We start from the raw sequence: 21,326 nt of genomic DNA, 5'->3' as shown, positions 1-21,326 counted from the left end.
TTCTCGTGAGCTTAATAGGCATCCTAGCACCTTTCTCCCTTATTTACTGTATTTCTGCATATGGCACGTTCACATTGCCTTGAACGCTATGTAATTTATGCACAATTATATGCAGATAAGTAACGTGAAAGTGAAATTTAAGGTGTGAAATACAAAGTAAATCACTGAGGAAAGGCGCTAAAAAACCTACTAAGTTTACGAGAACACGGGCTTAAATGTCTGTACCTTGAAATTTTAAACCTTGATTTGCGTATTATACGGTGGCTGTGTAAGGTATGGCCCTTGAAGAAGGATAACGGTGTACTGGCTTCTTATCCCTTGGGATCGGAAAGGATGAATGCAACCCACGTCTTCCTCCGTAAAGTGTAAAGTAAATGAGCAAGAAAGAACAACTAGTAAATATCATTTCTTATCTCTGCATAGGGATACGAACACCTCACCTCTCACTGCCAGTGTTGTAATGCCAGCAACATCTTAGCTCTTACAGCTTGGGAAGTCAGAGTGATAATTAGAACTTTCTTCTCTTATTCATGCCTCCGAAGTGATCAAAGAGCCGTTGGAAAAGGGGACACAAACGAGAGCTACACAAGAATTTGTCATTAGTTTCACCATGAAATGTGCAAAATTTAGAGCAGTATGTAATACACGGTTCATCATACCTCCTTTACAGGCCTATGGCTTGTATTTCTATTGTATCCTGGCTGGCATATATTGGAAAATGCAGTTAATGATAGAAAACCATCTGTACCGCAACCAGTAATTCAAAAGTCAACTTGTGAAGAAGAAGAAAACAAAGACTTTTCTGTCCTTGCCCAGTAAAGGTCCCTTTTCTTATACACACTACCCTCCCTTACATATTGTCGCACCTAAGACTATTTTAGGTGGTATTATAGCCTTCGCAGCGCATATTTTCTTAGTGGTTCATTGTGTTTAGTACACCCTGATATTCTATCTGTCTATCTATTGCCAGACGCCTCAATCCCATTTCAGGTGGCCACAAACAAATCGCCTCCAAGTCGCCCTGTTCCCCGCCATCTCACTGCCCTGCTCCCAACTCACACCCCCCTCTCTCATATACCTCTCCACCCCATCCCTCCATCTCATCCTCGGCCTCCCCCTCCCTCTTCCCCCCTCCACCTCACTCACATACACTCTCTTCGTCAGTCTTTCACCCTCCATCCTCTCCACATGGCCAAACCACCTCAGTGTGTTCCTCATAACGCTTCCTATCACATCCACATCCACACCACAACGCTCCTTTATATCCTCATTCGTCAGCCTGTCTCTCCATGTGACTCCACAGGCTCCTCTTAAATAACTCATTTCCACTGCTCTCACTCTTGACTTGTGTCCTTCATATTCACTGATATTCACTTTAATATTTTCACATATTTTTACACCGACATACCTTGCCTCAATAACGTACTTGCGAGTAAAAATGTAATGTGCAAAGTAAGCTAAATAACTGAGGAAGAGGTACCGTGAAGTTCCCTATGGCCACCTTATTTCTTTGTCCACTTCTCGATTTTCCCCTCCACAGTACATACCTTTGATGAAACTCTAACTTCTACATCTGCTTGATCTCTCATGGAACCAGCTTGAGGTGTCCCGCTTTCAGTCTCTTAACCCCTAACGTCAAGAACTAAAAGCATCGTCAGTAGGAGCCGGAATAGGATTATTTCAATGCAGACTTTCTGATGCCGTAGACCGGGGTAAAAATTGGAAGAGAGAACAGTCCGTTTCATATGGCCACGTTCATAGATTTCGTTTCTCACTGCCACGTATTATGGCTGACACCGACAAACGGAATGCCAGGAGTGTGATTTAATAAATATGGGTGTTCATTTTATTTCCTCTTTTACCCCAGCCTACTGTACATGGTCGGGAAGTTTGCATTAGAATATATTCATTTTCGACCTCAGTGTGATGAGGCCTCAACTTTTTGTTGTCAATGTTTATCCTTCACTAGTCCTCGTGTTAGGTACAAAACTGGACGTGAAATCAGAGCAGCTTCTTTAAACATGATAAAGAATAATAATTCTTGTAAATTCTAAGCTAATTAGTATCATTATAATTTACAAAAGCAAAGTTCTAAGCGAAGTGGATCAAAGTCATCCAGCGACTCTTTCTGTACCATCCTGTGCAAGAACCTTTTGATAAGAACTCAGAATAAAAGAATAAAATATTTTACCCGGACCCGGTGACTGCTTTGTTGACTAGCAGAAATCAACTTCCAAAATTTGCAATAATTCGAAAAGCATGATTTTTTTTTTTTTTTAACTCAGAGAATGTTCGTGTCATACTAAGGCATCATATTCTGGCACACGTCAGAAAATTCCCAGTACTAATGAGCTGAATGCGATGTTCGTTGTACTGTACATCTGACAATCACCTCCAGCTTCAGATGGTGCCATTATCACCAAAGCGTCAACCAGTTACCTTTCTTCACTCGTCCTGATGAAGAATTACACCTCCTCTCTTCCACCGTTACATCCGCCCTGCCAGGATAACCCACACATTCAATGTTATGCTCTGTCTTCCAAGAGCAGAGTTATTATTGAGGAATACGGTACTTTAATACTGGATATGTTACTGACTGTTGGTTCAGTGTTTGAAAATTTCGCGGAAAACAAGGACAAAATTGGCCCATGTATTTTTAAGCTTACTGGTGGGCATTAAACTTTCCTGGTAGGTGGACTAAGTGTACTTTCTCAGTTTTGAAATGCTGTAATTTCTTATTTTAGAAACAATGATTCTTATCTAAGTGTTCAGCATGGTAGCCGTGGTGGTGGTGGTGGCGGTGGGTGAGGTATCTTTGTGGTGGCCATGTTCGTGCCCCGCCACTGCCTCCAGACCTGCCATCACACCGAACCCCAACACCAGCATCGCCAGCCGCACCCACCCGCCCTTATTCTTGTGCCTCTCCCGCTCCAGCACCTCGCAGAAGGTCACGTACAGGATGGTGCCCCCTGATATGGCTTGCAGGATCGTAGGCACCAATACACTCACTGCGGTCTCCTGTGGTGACAAATGTAACACCAGGGTCCCGACCAGCCCCCCGATTGGAGAGGCTAAGGCGAACATGAGCATGGAAATAAAAAAAGGGAGGAGGGACATGCCGACCTCCAGCAGTTCCATGGCCATGCTGAAGCTAATGACGATTTTGTGGGCCAAGAGGGCGGCCATGAGTATCCACACGTCCCCTGATTCCTCTTCCAGCCCCAGCGCCAACCCCTCCATGATGCCGTGAAAGGAGAGAGCAATGACCACTACCACACTGCCCACAACGGACACCCCCTGATCTACGTGGTGGTCCTTGTCATCGTGGTGGCAGTGCGGGATGGTGTGGACGTTGTGCCTGCTGCCGTATACATAACAGATCTTAACCAATTTCAGCCTTATATTATGTCTCCATAGCAGTTGATTATTATCAAGAGTATTTTTTTGTGTGTCATATTGTTCACTAATATTCACTCTAGTTGTGCAATGTTCAGCAGCCATATGAGTGAAGATAAATTTATGAGTAGGCAATCAAACACAACTTAAGCACTAGGTAAGGGGAGTTTATGAATACCGCACCTGATGGCGTCACCGTTGTCGCCGTCAAATGCGTGGTTGTCGTGGCCCTTGCTCATGCCCACCATAATGGAGACGCTGGCCACGGCGGAGTAGGTGCTGGTGGTGGACTGGCGGATCTCGGACAGTCGATTCTGGCCACTTCGCTTCGCCTGTGCCTGCTTCTTGGCCTCCTCGACTGACGTTGGTCCGTAGTGCGTCACCTGTTGATAATCAAGACCGTATTCATAAATGTGAGTATAACTCCTTGAATCCGATTAGCGTTTCATTTGTTAATAGATGCTTCCTCCAGACGATTTCAGTTCGCTAGGGCAGCGCTTCTCAATCTTTTCAGGGTCGCGCCCCCCTTAGCCTTGGTCCACATATCCACGCCCCCCCCCCCACTAGCATCCTCTCATCATCAGTCTAAAAACTTTCTGAAGGTCTGTTGTTATCGATGCCGCAGTTTCAAATGGACGTCAACCCAGCTGAATAAAGACTGACTTAGCCCTTCTGCAATCCACTATTCCTTTTTCTTTTTTTTTTCCGGGGTATAGGGAGCAGCTGAGGGACTTTTATATAACGTGGTACTGGAACCACCATGTTTGTCACCACGCGAAGGCGCCCCTCTCCTGCACCTACCTCGTTCAAAAAGGAAAAACAATATTAATAGTGTTTTGTTTTTAATTAATTTCTAATTATAACAAGTACACAGAAGCAATTTAACAGTACACAGCATATTAAAAATTTTGATATTGATGCTTCGCTGCTGAATTTGAGTGCGAGGTCGCGTGTTACAGAGCACGCTGCAGATCACCACAATATTAATGTTTCCCCCTCTGTATTTTGTCTTGAGAGCGAGTAATGCAGAAAAAGTATCATCACAGACATACTTGTTTATGGACGTCGCTAGATGATAAAACACCATATTAACATAACACCGACTAAAAAGACCATAAACACCTCCAAATGGCCAGAGACACCACCTCATGTTTCTTAATACTGTACCGCCACATGGTCATAAACGTCACCACATGGTCATGAACACCACCTCATGATATTTAACATCTCTACATGGTCATTAACATCACCACGTAGTCAAAAACACCACCACACGGTCATGGTCAAAGCAAAATAACATGGTCATTGTCATATACAGTACTAAATGGACATGAAGCATCACTGTTTGGTTATAGGCACCACCACATCATCATAAAAACAGCTGCACAAAGTCACAGACATCAAATTAATGCATGGCTGTAAAACAGCACCTCAGAGTCACAAACATCAAATCAACACATGCATGACCGTAATCGCTTTTTATCTGTCAGCTTTCCTTCTTGTTAAGATACAAACCAATTCGCATTCTCTCAGCTTACAGAGATACCGATCACTATTATTGTCTGGTTCACATAATTAAGCATCAGTCAATGAAAGAAACAAGTAGGAGAATGAGAGATACAGGACACTATCACCCATGGACATGGTGAGCTATTGGCGCATGAAGTCTGTGAAGTTTTAAATATATGATTAGAGAAAATGGCTGGGCGGATTTACGTATAAATTAGGATCAAGAGCCATTTTTTGATGCTCCATCCATAGTAGGTGGGGTGTGGCCCATCTTACAATGAAAGGCTCCTTGGTATCTTTAACTTTCGAAACGGCCAGATTGGAGAGGGGAAAACATCAGAACATGTGACCAGGCGACAGAGAAGGAGAGAAACCAACTTATAACAGTGGTAGAAAGAATAATGAGCTTTAAAAGCTGAGGCTGAGACATTAAATACTGAATGTAAATCAATGACTCACCACACACACCCACACCCACATGCTCAGGCCACTCTTTTTCCTCTGGGTCCTTGCGCCCTCCGAGGGAGAGCGCCCCCAGGAAAGAAAACAATTGAGACACCTCTTGAAGTGAAAGATTGAATGCAAGCTGTATTTAAGCCCTGTAGTCCGACAAGTCTCTTGTAAACTGAATAAAATCGTTTAGAGATAGCAAGAATAAACTGTAAATAATGTACCGTACCTATTGGATTGCAGGGTTAAGTTGTGTATAAGATCGTTTACTTATATTTTTATATAACTTGCACTGGTACCAAAGACTTTGCCACCAAACTACAGTTTTTCTTCGTCGCCTACCTACATCATGGACTGTAGGCATAAACTTTAGCTTAATATCCTGCAGACTGATGACGCATTTGAAATTTCATCTTGCTCTCTCGAAACAATTGTACTCCGCATAGGTGAGATTCTTGTAATGTGAGGGAGGAGCTCTATCTCTCATTAGTCCTTTGTGTACTTCAGGTTCTCGTTAAGCCGAATAAAACCGTCTGGAGACAGCAAGAACAAAATGAAAATACAGATTGAAGAGGTTCAATTATGTATAAGATTGTTGTATACGAAGTACTTTTAACCTTACTTGTACTGCCACCAAACACTTCCTGACCTAGTTAAGGTGAATACTAACTTTAAAAATACAAAACAGAATATTTTATGCTAATACATAACTACTAAGGTTATTTGGTTTCGTAAAAATGACTATAATTCTTTTATGAGAGCTCTGTCAGGACGTGATTAACAGTATTTGTTTCTTTTTCTTCGTCACACGATATTAGTCAGCTCATGGGCGGTGTCCTGTTCTCTGAGATGAAATAAGCTCTGTGGTCTCCAGGTCAGTTATAACTGACGAACTGGGTCACTCTCGTCACTTAAATACAAAGAAATTGTTGCATGAACTTTAGTTATGAAGCTGAAATTTGTCTCCTTGGGTGCTAGTCAAACCGATCTTCCAGCATGACTTCACTTGGTCATCACGGTGACCTGAAAGGGTATTTTCGTCAAGTTAGACGAAACATGATATAGTAACCCCTTCAAGACATGCGAAATCTTAACTACTTTAGTATTTGCTACTGCCAGTTATTTCGTTAATCTTACGAATTACTTAGTTCATTGATCGCTTAGTGTCTAACCCAAGGTATTTTAGCAATGTAAGCTATAAAAGATGTGATTATAATATTAGTTTGCACATATACGTACACACATACATGCATGCGTATGCCTACATATGTCTACCTCCCTACTTATATACATATTGACACACACACACACACACACACACACACACACACACACACACACACACACATACACCGCTCGTCGACTCAGTGGTAACGCTCTCGCTTAGCATCTGCTAAGACACGGGTTCGTGCCTTGCTCGGGATGCAAAAAGTTTCACTGACGAAGCGGGCGGTCACTGTCCTCCTGGAGCAAGAGGATGGGTGTGTGCGTGTGAGGTGAAGGCTTTGCCCTTAGGTCGGACAATATGAGCTCTCAGCTCACTTCCGGGAGTGTAAAATGCTGATGATCACAACCATCACGTGATCCTGCCCGACCCAGTGAATTACACACACACAGCTCCCATCCCATCCCAAACTCACATCAGTCCAACCCACCTGGTCCTCGTCCTCCTCCCTCTTATGCTGGCCCTCCACCCAACCGTGGATCAGCTCCTCAATGAAGTACACAACAAAGAAGCCGCAAATGATGGTAACCTGGGCCAGCGGGTAGGATGTCTCCGCCATGTAGCCGTTTTCCATGGCGTACTCGAAGCCCTCTTGGGTTTCTGCCAGGAGGTGGAGGAAGACAATGGACAGCAGGACACCGGCACCGAAGCATAGGCAGCCCGTCAACACCAGCTGTATAAAGAAGGATGGGTCAGAATAGTGGTGGTGTTGCGCTGGTGTGGGTGTAGGTTAGGTTAGTGTGTTATGGTGATGGTGGTGGTAATATACTGTAGTACTAGTAGTAGGAGCAGAAGTAGTGGCGGTATAACAATAACAAAAAAAAAAAAAAAATACTGATGATGATACAACTACTACCACTAAATAATAATAATAATGATAATAATAAACATCATCATCATCATCATCCGGACCTCCTTTCCCACCCTAGGGCAGGGTGAGGAGTAGCAATGTCCGGACAGCCCATATTTGCCCAATCCAATGGGCCACGCTTCCATGCATTCATCATTCAAGCCCCCGGAATCCTGGTGGTAGTGGTAATACAGTACTAGTAGTAGGTGCACAAGTAGTGGTAGTATAACAATTCATAAAAGAGAAAGAGAGAAGGGAAACATACAAGGACATTGGTAACATTAATTTGTTACTATACCGACTTTACGCTAGTAAGGCCTAGAAGCCACGCCCACTTTGTCTGAAAACAGCTGATTGGTCCATACAAAATGTGTTTGCAGTTGCCCATTTATTTGTATTAAATGAGTTGACAGTTCATAAACAGACCAGATTTGTCCACAGCAATGTTAATTATTAGGAATATAAACAATGCAAATTATTTCAAGGCATTAGCACATTAGAGAGGATATCAAAAATATAAAATAGGAGCCACAAACGGTCGAAGTCAAGGATGCATGCTCGCTTTCGAATGAAACCTGTTCACTGTTTCTTTGACTGTAGCAAACGTAAGGCAGGTACAAACAAATGACACCAAACATAAGGTACAATATTCAGTGGACTACAGTTTGTACGACAATATATATACCCCAGATCATTGTATAACTCATAAAACTCTTATAAGCGGAGTCCACGGGGAGGTAAAAGGAATGGCCACAGTGATGACGGTTTTCAAATGTAGATTTTTCTGCTGTTCTTATTATATCTGTTATGCTGGTGTTTTTAAGGCGACTTCTCGTCCTAAAAACACTAGCGACTGAAGCGGGGTCCTCTTTCCGGACCGGAAGTAAAGCACCCACAAAGGAACAGGACATAAAAACTCTTTCCGGACCGGAAGTAAAGCACCCACAAAGGAACAGGACATAAAAACCAGGCAGCACACCTCAACACATCTATTGCCTTAATTCTAACCGTTACAATACAACACAGAGTGATATTTGAGATACAGGGGGACAGGGACACAGAGTTAACCTTCAGCACCACAAGATACAGTCACACTTAGTACACAATACAGTGCACATACAGGGATGTCTTGAATTATATATGTTATTGTCCATATGTCACTTATAGGCAGGATATACACTGAACTTACCACAAAGGGGATAAACAAGATTGGAAGTCTGTAGGGGAAATACTACTATAAATATGACAGGGTGCGGATCACGACACTTGACACAGTCACTTAATCGCGGCGACACTTACACACAGGCTTTTAATCTGCCCGCGTACCCTAGTCATTATTCGTTACAGAAAGTTCTTTTATTGGGGGAACTCGTATAATTACTCTAAGGTTCATTCTCTGTCCTGCCGGGCACTGAGTTCTTTTGGACTAATGGTAACTGTTGCTGGTTTCGCACTGGTCTTCACTTAGTCACTGTTCACTGTTATTTCCCCTGATTTATTCTCGGCACAAGGGGCGTCACTATTTACCTGAATCTCTTGGGTAATGTTCACTCTGTGACAGGGGCGTGGGGGTAGAGCCCTAGGGGGACCTGGCCTGCAGAGGGCAAGGGATTACCCGCAGGGGAGTCACTGCCCGGGTCACACTCGTCGATGGGGTGCAGGGAGGCCCTTCCGTCTGGGGGCCTCGACCTGAGAGGTGGCCCTCGAGTTGAGGCCTCGTCGGTGGGGTGCAGGGAGGCCCTCCTGTCTGGGGGCCTCGACCTGAGAGGTGGCGCTCGGGACTGGGGCCGAACAGCTGGAGCAGTCGGGCCTGTTGTCTCTGGCTCCGTGGGGTGAGGGAGCCTGGATCGCCTTTGTCGGGAACCGGTGGGTCTGGCCTGGGGGTCCTGGGACTGCGGGCGCCTAGGGGGAGAGGCGCCGACAGGGCTGGGCTGCGGCAGCTTCTCTGTCGGGACTCGGGCAGGAACAAGGATCTCCCAGGCGTGGGAGGTAGGTCCGATATCGGGCCTTGCCACCACTCTAGCGACACCTCCGGGGCTATATTCCCAGGTGGTGATGAAGGGCTCCCACAGGGGGAAGAGGCTGGAGAAGGACTCACGTAGCCCATGTCCTCTCCGGTACGTCCTGAGGCCGGAGCCTTGGGTCGCCTTACCCTGGTACATATGTTGGCTGTGGCCGTGAGCCTACCCGTCGTACGAAGAGCAACTGAAGGGCGTACAGGGCCGCTCCTTCCCCGCCATGTATAGGAACCGTCGGTGCAGTGTTGCTCCTGTAGTATGGGAAAAGCCAGAGTAAGGGGCACAGAGGCCACACTCTCTCCAGTACGTACTGAGGCTATCTTCAGGGACTTCTCTGCCCTGGTACGTGCCACGGCCGGAGCTGGATGCCTACCTGTCTTACAAGGAGCAACTGAAGGGCGTACAGGGCCGCTCCTTCCCCGCCACGTATAGGGACCGTCGGCGCGGTGTTGCTCCCGTAGTAGGGAAAAGCTACACGTACGATAGCAGGGGCTCTTTACCCTGGTACGTACTCTGGCCGTGGCCGGGAGCTGATCTTCCCGACAAGAAGCAACTGAAGGGCGTACGGGGCCGCTCCTTCCCCGCCACGTATAGGGACCGTCAGCACGGTGTTGCTCCTGTAGGAGAGAACAGCAGGAGAGGGATGCACTGGGGCAACTCTCTCTCCGGGGTGTACTAAGGCCGGAGCCTTGGGTCACCTTACCCTGGTGCACTTTATTAGGCCGTAGCCTTGGGCGTCCTGCCCTAGAGGGTGTAACAATAGCCGTCAATACGGTGTTACCTGGGACTGAATCTAGTTCAGTCCCACCCCTATTCTGACGATGGTTGTCCCGCCCGCAAGGTAGTTGCCTTTCCCCGGTCACCTGGTGTTGGGGCAGTTGCGGGGAACAGGGGCTCAGGACAGTAGTGTCCTGGTTACCCTCTTGACCGGGGTCACTAACCCCACCGTTGTATCCTCCTGGGGTGGTGGTGCGGTGGCGGCCCGGTGGTGGGGTGGGGGGGGGTGAGGTGGGAGGTCCGGCGGCGGGCATTTTAACATCTTCATAAGCAATATATCACGAAATTAAACAGGCACCTTACCCTCCCTACTCACCATCGTGTTGCCCTCCCAAGTCTCTCTCTCTCTCTCTCTCTCTCTCTCTCCATGATGAGTAGGGGTGTCTGCAGTCGTACAGTGCTCACTGTCGGTACATCCACACCCTTTCATTTAGGTAACCATTAATTGTATGGCCTTCATAATTATAAGCTAACATGCATTTTAAAGTACAGTATAGGCTTACTGGTACTGCAATATACAGTATGTAAATGAGTAATAAAAGAAATTGAGAAAATTTATCAGGTTTTGAAACTTGACACTGCGAGATGACATCAGCAAGCTGGTGGTACGTTTAACTTCCCGCCGAGTGACTGTTCCCCTGAGCGTTTTACCTCCCCAAGGACAGCTATAATAATATTGACTTTTCCCAGTTATATAACGATTTAGGATATAACTAGACTATACACATTGTACTTCACTGACTATTGTACTCTATGTTTGATGTCATTTGTTTGTAGTAAATTTATGTTTGTTACAAAACATAGTGAATAGGCTTCATTCGAAAATGAATTGTATCCTTGATTTCGACAGTTTATGATGCATATTTAAATTCTTCAACATCCTCTGTAAAATGCTGATTCCTTCATATTATTTTAAAATGTATTTTCTTGATTACTGACATTACTGAAGAGATGTACAAGGCCTGATTACAAACTGAGAACACATTTAGTATGATTAAATGGGTTGCCACTCGAACATTTTATATGAACCAATCACCAACTTCCACAGAAAGTGGGCGTGGCTTGTAGGCCTTACTAGCGTAAAATAGGTATAACGGGTACAAAGATTGCCTTTGAGGGAATTCAATTTTGTTTCTGACTAAAACAAGTGGTTTTATGCCTGTAAGTTCAATATGACTTGCAACTGAACTGTAATTATCAGCCACCGGCACTATTGCTGTAAAGATACTGGGTATATCGGAATTGTCGCAGCCTGCTTTGCACACACCTGACATGGACGCGCACCTTCACTACCCACGGTCAAGCCACGCTTTATGGGTCATGAAGAATAACTAATGCGTAAGGCGGAGGTATAGCCTACTGTTTTCTGTCACTTGTGGACTGCCCCGCCCCCACCTATGGAATAAATGATGACAAATTTTAGTGTAGGGTAAAAATTGGGGGTGGGGGGTGGGGAAGAAAAGCCAACTCCATAATGCCCTCTTCGGCGTGTCATGGAGCGTGGCTAGACTATCGTGGTCCAGAGCATTTAAGGGTAGAAGATCGACGTACGCTCCTATTAGCGTTAGAAAAGCCTCCGGTCACCTCTGGAACTCAAAATGTAGCGTGTAAGCCACAGCATGTTCCTATCCACGAACTCTGCCACCAGACTACCATTGTGAGAAGTTTATGTAGAAATCGCGAGTGACAGTCTTCAGAAATGGGAGACAGAATGCGAACATGTAAGAATGCATGAGCGATCATAAACATGCCCGCCCTCAGACTGACCTGAATTCATCGCAGGAGGATTGGCAGACGCACGGTGATCGGCCCGACCACTGGCGGATGCACTGTACTGATGCTGTAACCATACGACCATATTATTTTTTTCTGTGCCACAAATAACAATGCAAGATTGCTCGTTATATCCCTGTATTTCACTTGTCTTCTGTGTGATAGCAGATTCCGCACTGATTGTGAAATGAGACTAGTGATGTGTCAATTACTGCATTTATCCTCTCTGCTTTCTTTCCTCTCGTCCATTCACTCCCCCCCCACTTCCTCCTTTCCCTTGTTCTCCCATATCCTCTTGATCTTGTTTGATTCTCGGTTCTGTCATAATTATGATCTTTGCTTTCTGGCACTCATTCATTCACTCGGTTCTGTCAGACTGGTGGACTCCTTTGTTTACATCTGGTCCCTGTTCACTCAGCAGTTCAACTAGGAACTTTTGCCAAACTTCTGCGAGTCGTATGTTATACAAAGTTCTGAACTTGGCAAAAAACTATTGTCTTAATATCTCGTGCAGTCGATAGGAATAACTCCGTCTTCTTGCTATCGCCTTGGCAGCTTTAACTTAATTTCATGCTACATCAATCTGATGGTGTATTTTGTGATATTCTTGTTATTTCAGGCATTTTGTATTCTGCTCAGAGAAGATTTTTCGAACTAGAGCATTACGTACAGCCTTCATGAACCCAAACTTTATTAAAGGTCCTTCCTAAGTTCCAATACATCGTTTGATGCTATACTGATTAAAATAAAAAGTGCGGTGCCATAGCGACTGCCTTTGATAAGAATCATACAGGTCGCACGAGAGGCGCGACTAACCTGGACTTGTTTTTTGTTTTGTTTTTTATCACCCTGAATGGGCATTAGGCCATGACCTGGAATTGTTTTGGTTCAATTTTCACCGAAGCATCTTTTATACGAAGCTCACCGAAACAACTTGAGTAAAAATAAGTATTGCTAACGACCCCTGCAAATACTCCTTCACATTCGCTTTAAGACTACATGAATTTTCTTAGCAGTATATTGATACATATGTATAATTTTCTGTGGCATTATATTGTTCATACAACTTTGTTAGGGAACGTTACACGGGAGCTAAATTTATCAGTCGGTTATAGAATTACGAAATGATCAAAAACGATTACAGCCACTTTCAATTTGGTCCCTTCCAGGTGCTAGGACTCGAGGATAGGCTACTGGATCCAGTACATTGAAAGTTAGGTGACCAGCGTGTCCTCCCTTGATAGTATTACATGATCAAAGGGCATCCAGTTACCTTTTGGTTATCGACTCTATGTTTGGCCGTCACCCCGAGTGGGGCGTTCTAACCACCACACCTGCCAGCCACTCCATCCTCTTACATCTGAGTATGAAGCATCTTTGTCCTGGAACAGGTGTGATGGTTTAAACAAAAGGCTTCAGTGACCGTGTGTCGAGGTCTCACTGACTCGGCCCGCCCGCTTATTTCCCAGAATGGTCGCGCTTCATGTATTTAGCCCTTATAACCTTATACTATTGTTCATTTCAGCCTGACTTAATCAAATTTTGATAGACTAACGTAGCGTAAGCCTTGCAGGCCAGTCGAACCGAGACTAAACTCTCCAGGAAAGGTGAGGGGCCGAAAACCAACACTTCGGAAAAACGGATCCCTCCCCTTCCCTGCTTCTCACTCTCTCTATCCCCGTCCCCGCTACCCCACGGAGGAGAAAAGATACGGAGTAACGTCTCAACGTTAAAACTGCGAGATCATTACCTTCACGCCATCTAGTGCACGAGCTACATAAGGGAGAACGGGATATAAAAGAACGGTTACGGGGTAGACTATGTTTAGATTTTGAATCGGGATTATATAAGCCTTCCACGTGACACTAAGTTAATCTTAAATAATTATATTGTGCATGAGCATCCTTCACCATTGATAACATGAGGGTGGTGAATAGTGTCCCATATAATGTATTTTGAGACAAAGATTCATTCCAGTGATAAAAGTCTTTGACTCGGAATATAACTGATGTATTAATAATACAGACAAGAATATTATAGTGTATTTATTGAGTATATAGATGTACATGTTAGGTTACATTATTATCCCGAAAACATTCAGACGGGGAACAGAAACCCATAGCCGTTTGTTGTTTTAGCTCTGTTAATCATAAGTATCATGTTGATTTAACTTGAAAAAATTCCTTTCCATTGTTTTCAGACTCACTTCTACCACATTCCTGTGGATGTCTATGTACCAGTGGATATCTGTATATCTATATCGGCATCTGTCTGTCGATCTGTCCATCTATCTATTTGCGAGTAAATCAAATAACACGCGATTCATAAATATGCTAATACAGGGAAAAAGGAAACACGAAATATCCCATGTGGTTCGGCTTTTTCGTGTTTCTTTTTCCCTGTGGGTATCACATCTCTCTCTCATATATATATATATATATATATATATATATATATATATATATATATATATATATATTACATGGCTCTTACCTGTACTGTATTTAATAGTAATTTCCCGTTATCGGTATACGAGTAACATCCTGTAATAATAGATGGTGCATATCATCACTGTCATTCTCACAAGATCAATAATACGGCAACATATATGAATATTGTCAATAAATACTGATCGTGTGAGGGCCGGTAAATATCCTGCGTTGCAAGTGTGGCGGTATTACCTCAGCAAGTTCACATGTCCCTTATCAATGCCCAACGTATCCTTTATCATATGTGTATTGAAATAGAAATTTCTACAGATTTCTAAATTTGGAGTACGTGCCGAGACCCAGTTTCTGCTGTTGACGTCTTGATCTTCACCAACATTTATGACCGTAGCACAACTGTTTATGCATAACAGTTTGTTACATCTGTTCTACGCACCCCTTTTTGTCCTTTGGGAAGAAACGAAACTGTAGGTTAGTTCCAGTTCGTTGGTTTTTCCCACAAACAACAAAGCGGTGTCCAGTGTTAAGAGCCATGTTTATTTGTACCGCCACGCCCCATCGCATCCCATCTGTCAACTTATGTAAACAAACAGACGACACACCGGCGACCACAATGCCATCTGTTGACCAAGCCAACTCGTTACATTTGGTCTCGTGTTCACCCGTAAGAGTTAATACTCCGTATTTTTTCTCCTCCATGCAGGCGCCGCTACCCCCATCCCCAGTCAGTGTTTTCGGAGAATCGGAGCCAGTGTGCTGCGTGGTGTGGAGCATGTCTAGTCACTCTAGTACTTCAATTCATTTGTCGTGAAATTCAATGTAACACTATTGTGGACTAGTGTGAATAAGTGCTGGATGTTTATAACTGTGGGTTTATGCTGAGGTGTTTTCTTCAAGTCATTAAAATGTTATCTAACGTTACTGTAGACAGCTTAGGTTAAAGCCCGAGTTCTCCACGGAATAGGAGGATTTTTATTACCTCTTCCTTAATAGTTTATTTTTAGCTTATGGCACGTTAATATTCTCGGCATATATATATATATATATATATATATATATATATATATATATATATCGGTATATTATTTTGGATGTCTTTAAGTGATGGACAACTGACTACGTAGTGGAATGGTTTTCAGCAACTTATGATGGCTAAGAAACTCCATATTTTATACCTCATGGCCAAAACCATGTTCTCGGATGTCTAGGGGGCTTTTGGCACCTATATTTTTACCAGTTTCTTCGTAGGGCTTAGAAAGATTTTTGTACATTATGGAAACTCTACACTAAAACGTTGCCATACAAGAGAATATTGAAAGCAAAAACATCGCCAGGGACAATGTGTTAAAAGCATCCTAATCCAAGAAGCAAAGGAACCCAAGAGTGATTCTCCCATCACGCCGACTTTCGTACCCTAGGCCGTATTTACCGTACTTTGTTGAGCTTCTGTAATACTGTAAGAGACTGTTTGTTCATATTTCTTATCTTCACCCGTACAAGTCCTATTGATTTCACAACCAAACTAAAGTGATTATTAACGCTGAAAATACGAAAACCAATCTTGATTACAGTTAATTGCTGCTGAGACTTGTTTTGACCTAAGAACAGATTTCAAAACGTACCCAAAGGCCAACAGACAGCGAGTGTGTGGGCGGAAGACAAGACTGTGCTCTCAACTGTAAGTTAAAACTTTCTGGTGTTTTTAAGCACCTTCGGTAAGATATATCTTTTAAAATCTTGCTTATTCCAGACGATTTTACTGTATTCAGAGTAGAGCGCCACGATACTGAAGCAGATAAAGGCTATTATTTTGTAGACCCTTAAGTTTGAGCAGTCTCCTCTAAACTGAATAAAATCGTCTGGGAGTGGCAAGAATATTATGAAGAAGACTTTCGTGGTTTTACATGGTTCATTGACTAATACTGAAGTTATGAAGAATGTTTAAGTATTATAGTAATAGGAATCTTGGTACTGCATTCAGTTTGTAGCATATCCGGCTGTAATATTTACAAGTCGATAAGGTAACGAAAGAAAAACTTTAATATATGAGTGTGGAAGACTGTTCAGTGATGCGTATAGTAATAACAGCAAGTAAGACAAGGCACTAAAGATAGCCATATAGAAATAAAACCTATACATCGTACCGTTAACCCGCCCCGTCCCGTCGACGTATGGGTACGTTGCAACGATTTGCATTTGCCAGTCCCGGCGACGTACCAGTACGTCGTGCAATTGCAAGGTCCCTAATTTGCACAATTTTCAACTTTCGCTCGTGATTTTTCGTATGTATACACGGGACACCTTCCTCTATTCCTCTACAAGATGCCAAGCAGGGACAATGCCTTACACCGCATAACCTCCCCCCTCCCCCCCTCATGCCATTGTCCTGGCAAAGGACCTGTTACCAGTGACCTGGCTAGTAAAGATATTCAGGGCCAGAGTGATTCCCCAATCGATGACAATGTGGAGGACAATGTTTACATAGCATTAGAAGAAGAAACAGCCAGAAATAATGATCAGGTAATGTGGCAAAAAAAAGGTCAGGTATGGTGATTAGTTAGTGAAACAATGCTTATAATGCCTTTATTACTGCTTGAAAACCAATATACTCTCATACTACATATACATTCGTACAAAGTAAATAAATAAATACCGTTTATGAGTGGATAAAATAGTTACCCTCCCATAGAACTCGTTTTCTTTGGTGCCAGCATGTTAGAAAACCCAGTCAGGTAACGAGGAACTGCTACCTGGATTGGGTATTTTAAACCTCAGGTGAGCGATTTCTCTATGAATTTTCGATGTTTCTCACCAAAAGCGAAGGTTTTAGCCAAAAAAAAAAAAAAAAAAAAAAAAAATCGAAAATACTTCGGGTCTGGGGGATGTCGGAGGTGCGGAAACCCTCGGGACGTGACGGGTTAAAACAAGAGTGACCGAAGGTGTATCATTTATGTAGCATCTGTAATTGTTAGACAGGGTCATCCTACATTTCTTGTTAGAGAATGTAGTCAGCAATGGTGCAGAAAGGGCAAACATATTTTATCACATGCTTAGAAAATTGTCAAGAACTGGGAACTTGCCTAAACATTTACGTTCTTAGTTTCAATGATACGGCCCCTGCTTCAGTGTCCCCGCCCCCTTCTTTGGTTTGGATCTGCCCCTGACGTAGATACCAAATTCATCGTTTTAATAGGAGTGGATGAAGTATTGATTTAGTCGTGCTGCCTTATTTGTCAATATTATACAAACCAAACCTAACATAATTAACTTGTGAACGTCATACGATATTTATTTAATTGTATTTATTTATTTTTTGCCAGAGTAAGGGCCAAAGGATGCCAAAGTAAAGATCATGGGTGATAAGCGAGGACTCGCTCTCCTGTGATACAATACTACATTTTCTTCTTTGCAAAACATAACCTGATTCAGTTCTTAAATCAGTTTTCAAGGACGCGCTTCCAATAGCAATGTGCCCTCATCTCCCCCAATCTTCCCTCACTCATCGGATTATAGAATTACCATTGCTGTTGTATCGGTTGTAACGGATGTCTGTCACTTTAAGTCGTTGTGTTCAGGTAATATAGGTAATTTGTAAAAACACAGTAAATGTACGCTTTACATGAAGTAACAGAAAGACCCTACTAATTCAGTTCAGATTTTTCCAGTTTGTTTTCTGTATTTTTCTGACTCTCTAGGGTGGTAAATTACCTTTTCCTGCTGAAAAATTTGTCCCCTGTGATTATCATCACGTTCCTTAAGCAGTACCTATCATTGTTTTTTTCCGGCGTAATGGAAGAAACTCAGTCAACGAACTCAAAGGTGGATTTCGCTTCCCAATTTCCCAACTGGAGCTTCGGTTTGGTTAGGTTTGGTTAGGTTAAATTATTAGACACAGTTAAGCTAGGTTAGGTTAGGTTTAGTTAAACGCTTACGTTAGGACGGTCCCTTCCGCCAATACGCTGACGAATCAAACGAGCTGTCACAGAGGAACAACTAAATTTTAAACAACTGGGAAACAGATTTAACAAGAAACGTTTATTTACCACCCCAGAAATAATCAGAAAATATATCAATATCAGGAAGAAGAACTGATTTGGGAAGGTGTTTCTACGGCTAAACGTTAAGTGTATGTTTACCAAAGAGAATTACGCACTTACTGGGAAACCGAAACTAAGCCTCATCACAATGCAACAACTTTCTCATGATTTTCTTTTTAACGCAAGGAAGAAGGAACCAAAGGCCAGAAGGCAGCAAGATTGTCCCCGCCAGGAGAAAACAAAATCAAGATAACAGAGAGAAAAAATCAAGGTCTATTCTTTTCCCTGAAAATCTGGTGTAGTATCAGATTTCCTGGGATCCTTATCTTACACGGCCAGATGAGGGAGGGAGGGAGCAGGAAGCAGTCAGGCGGCAGACGCAAAGTCGTACTCACTGAAGGAATGGTGGGGGGGGAGGGGGTATGGCGCAACAGTATAATAGGGAACGAAATGGAGCAAAATTATTAGCTTCTCTGAGAAACATTACCCCTCAGCGCTATCTTAAGTTGGCATTCAGTTATACATTGTTCACTATTTAACTGTTCCCACAGATTTCGGATTGAGCAAATGCGTCTTAGTATACACGCCTGTTCACACCATACCATATTTTCCTTCTCTAGATCTAAATGAATGAGGTCCTATGATTTATCATGTAAACTTGCGTATTCTACAGCTTTTTAAATGTTTTACGTTGATAATCCGGTCATCCGTGGGTTGGGGCACGGTGCAGCAAATATATTCGCTGGACCCTGGGTTTGGGATACGTCCCTCCGTACTTGAGAGACGCGAGTGATTTCCAAAATGTGAATAAACATGCAAACCCGGCGTATACAAACTTCAACAGTGAAAGCAAGTTTCACTCCTAGGCTTGGTACCATTCCGTCCTACCCTTAGTTATTTCAGCAGACTTGGGGCGTCATGATTGATTATTATTACTATTTCTCCAAAAAACAGCGCTTGTCACAAGTTCCAACATCTTTGAGGGTAAGCTATCCCAGGTTTTGTCCGAACCAAGCAGAGTAGTGTTCCTGTTAAACTATACAAAAGTTTCTTGTACTGTGTTTTGATGCTTCCGATTAGAGAATGGTTAGAGTTCAAGTTTTTGCTCACCTTTCTTCACGCGCTTCCCCTTACTGTACTACTCTCTCCAGCTTGCTTCACCTCCCTCTCCCTCTCCTCATCTATCTCGCCATGCCTCTCCACATGTCAAGACAAACCCACACCCCATCCCATCACCTGCTTCCCGCATCTTCTTCCCCCTCTCGTCTCCCTCCACCCTTTTCTCCCTCTTTTTCTTCCTCCCTCCCTCTTCCTTCTCGCTCTCCTTCCTTCTCCTCCTCCTCCTCTCACACCCTCCTCCATTTTTCCCAGCCATCTATTTCCATCTCTTCTCTTTCCTCCCCATCCTCTCTTTCCTTCTTCTTCTTCCTCCCTTTCCTTCCTCTTCTTCCTCCCCTTCTTCCATCAGCTCTTCTCTGCCTCCCCTTTCCCTTGTTCTCTCGTTCCTCATCTGTCTCAGTCTTCCTGCCCTGCCCCACCCTGCCTCAACACCACACCTGCCTCTTCCTTCCTGTCCTTCCTCTCCTTTCTTACCCTCTCACCGTCATCCCTGTCGTACCTTGCTTCACCCTACCTCACCACCATCCCTGCCTCAGCCTGTCTCACAATGTTTCCATTTGTCTAATCACCACACCTGCTCCTTCTCTTTACCTTTTCTCTAACCTCCCTATCCTGCCTCACAACCATCAGCTTCCCTACCCTGCCTTATCACCACCCTTGCTTCAACTTTCCTGTTCTGACTCACCTGCTTTGCCACGACCCCTGCTTTCCCTACCCTTCCTCTTCCGCCGTCTTAACCTGCCTCCCCACCTCCCATTCCCCTTCCCACCACCACAGCCCATGCCTGACCTGTCCTTTGTCCTTGTGCATGTGCCTGAATAGCCTCTTGCGCACGTACAGCGGCAGCAGCCCCATCCCCAGCGTCACCAAGGCCATCACCACCAGCGCCACTGCCTTCGTCGTCACCACCTCCATTCTTGCGTCACCACTTTTCTTCTCTACTGCTCGCACACTGGTTTTCCTTGCACTTCACTATTCGTTGGTTGTCGCTATTTTTTTTTTTTTTTTTTCGTTTTTCACTATCCTTGGTGTTCTTAGCTCTTTTTCTACCTGTTTCTTCCCCTTTTTTCGTTGTTTTCTTTGTCGTCTTTTTCGTTGTTCTTAGCTCTGTCTTTACTTGTTTCTCGCTCTTTTTCAGTTTTCTTTGCTTTTCACTCCTACTTCTGGACTTCTTGACGTCTTTCCTGGTTTTTGCAATTTTTTTCGTTGTTGTTTTTCAGTGTTCTTCGCTAGTTTCGTTGTTTGTTTTCGTGGTTCAGTAGTTTTTAGTCGTTGTTAGCAATTTATTTTGTCCTTTGTTACCTTCTCATTTGCTATTCTGGATATCCTCGTTCTTAAGTATTTTTCTTCGTTCGTTGCTATATATTCATCTTCATCCTTTCCTGTTGTTCTTCGCTCTTCTCTCTTGGTTTGGCTTTCTTTTTTTATTCTTTGCTTTTTTGGGTCCGCTATTTCTTCAATGTTCACTGTTATTGTTCTTAGCTACTTGTTTGTTTTTCGCTGTATTTTGTCCCGCACTACATTTCCTTTGCCTCAACTATTTAACGTTTTCTACGAATTTTCTGTTTTAGGTATTTTTGTAGTTTCTTTGATATTTTGCTTTTACTCCCTCGCGCTTCCTGTAATGCTTTTTCATTTCTGTCGTTTAATTTTGAGTAGAGCAGCTCCCCAACGCTCTGTGGATAGAAATTAGTCATTTTAAAAATTTATTACACTTCATAATAA

General features: G+C 43.5%; 1 protein-coding gene across 1 annotated transcript; it reads right to left on the bottom strand.

Moving 5' to 3' along the window:
• Positions 1-2,760: 2,760 nt before the first annotated feature.
• LOC145413822 (zinc transporter ZIP1-like) lies at positions 2,761-20,516 on the bottom strand. Its single transcript, XM_080283484.1, has 4 exons — positions 20,391-20,516; positions 7,011-7,253; positions 3,580-3,779; positions 2,761-3,361 (listed from the first exon to the last, which is right to left on the bottom strand). The coding sequence occupies exons 1-4, from the start codon at positions 20,514-20,516 to the stop codon at positions 2,761-2,763; spliced, it is 1,170 nt and encodes a 389-aa protein (XP_080139610.1).
• Positions 20,517-21,326: the final 810 nt, after the last annotated feature.

This window comes from Coenobita brevimanus, chromosome 97 (genome assembly GCF_032717465.1).
Source record: "Coenobita brevimanus isolate Jiangsu-jjx chromosome 97, ASM3271746v2, whole genome shotgun sequence".
NCBI lineage: Eukaryota > Metazoa > Arthropoda > Malacostraca > Decapoda > Coenobitidae > Coenobita > Coenobita brevimanus.
This window is presented reverse-complemented; position numbering and strand designations above follow the sequence as displayed.

Coding starts and splice junctions, on each gene's coding strand:
- LOC145413822 (XM_080283484.1), bottom strand. CDS start 20,516: ATGGAGGTGGTGACGACGAAGGCAGTGGCGCTGGTGGTGATGGCCTTG. Junction 3,780..7,010: donor GGGAGGAGGACGAGGACCAG/GTGGGTTGGACT, acceptor GATTATCAACAG/GTGACGCACTACGGACCAAC. Junction 3,362..3,579: donor GACAACGGTGACGCCATCAG/GTGCGGTATTCA, acceptor TGTATACGGCAG/CAGGCACAACGTCCACACCA.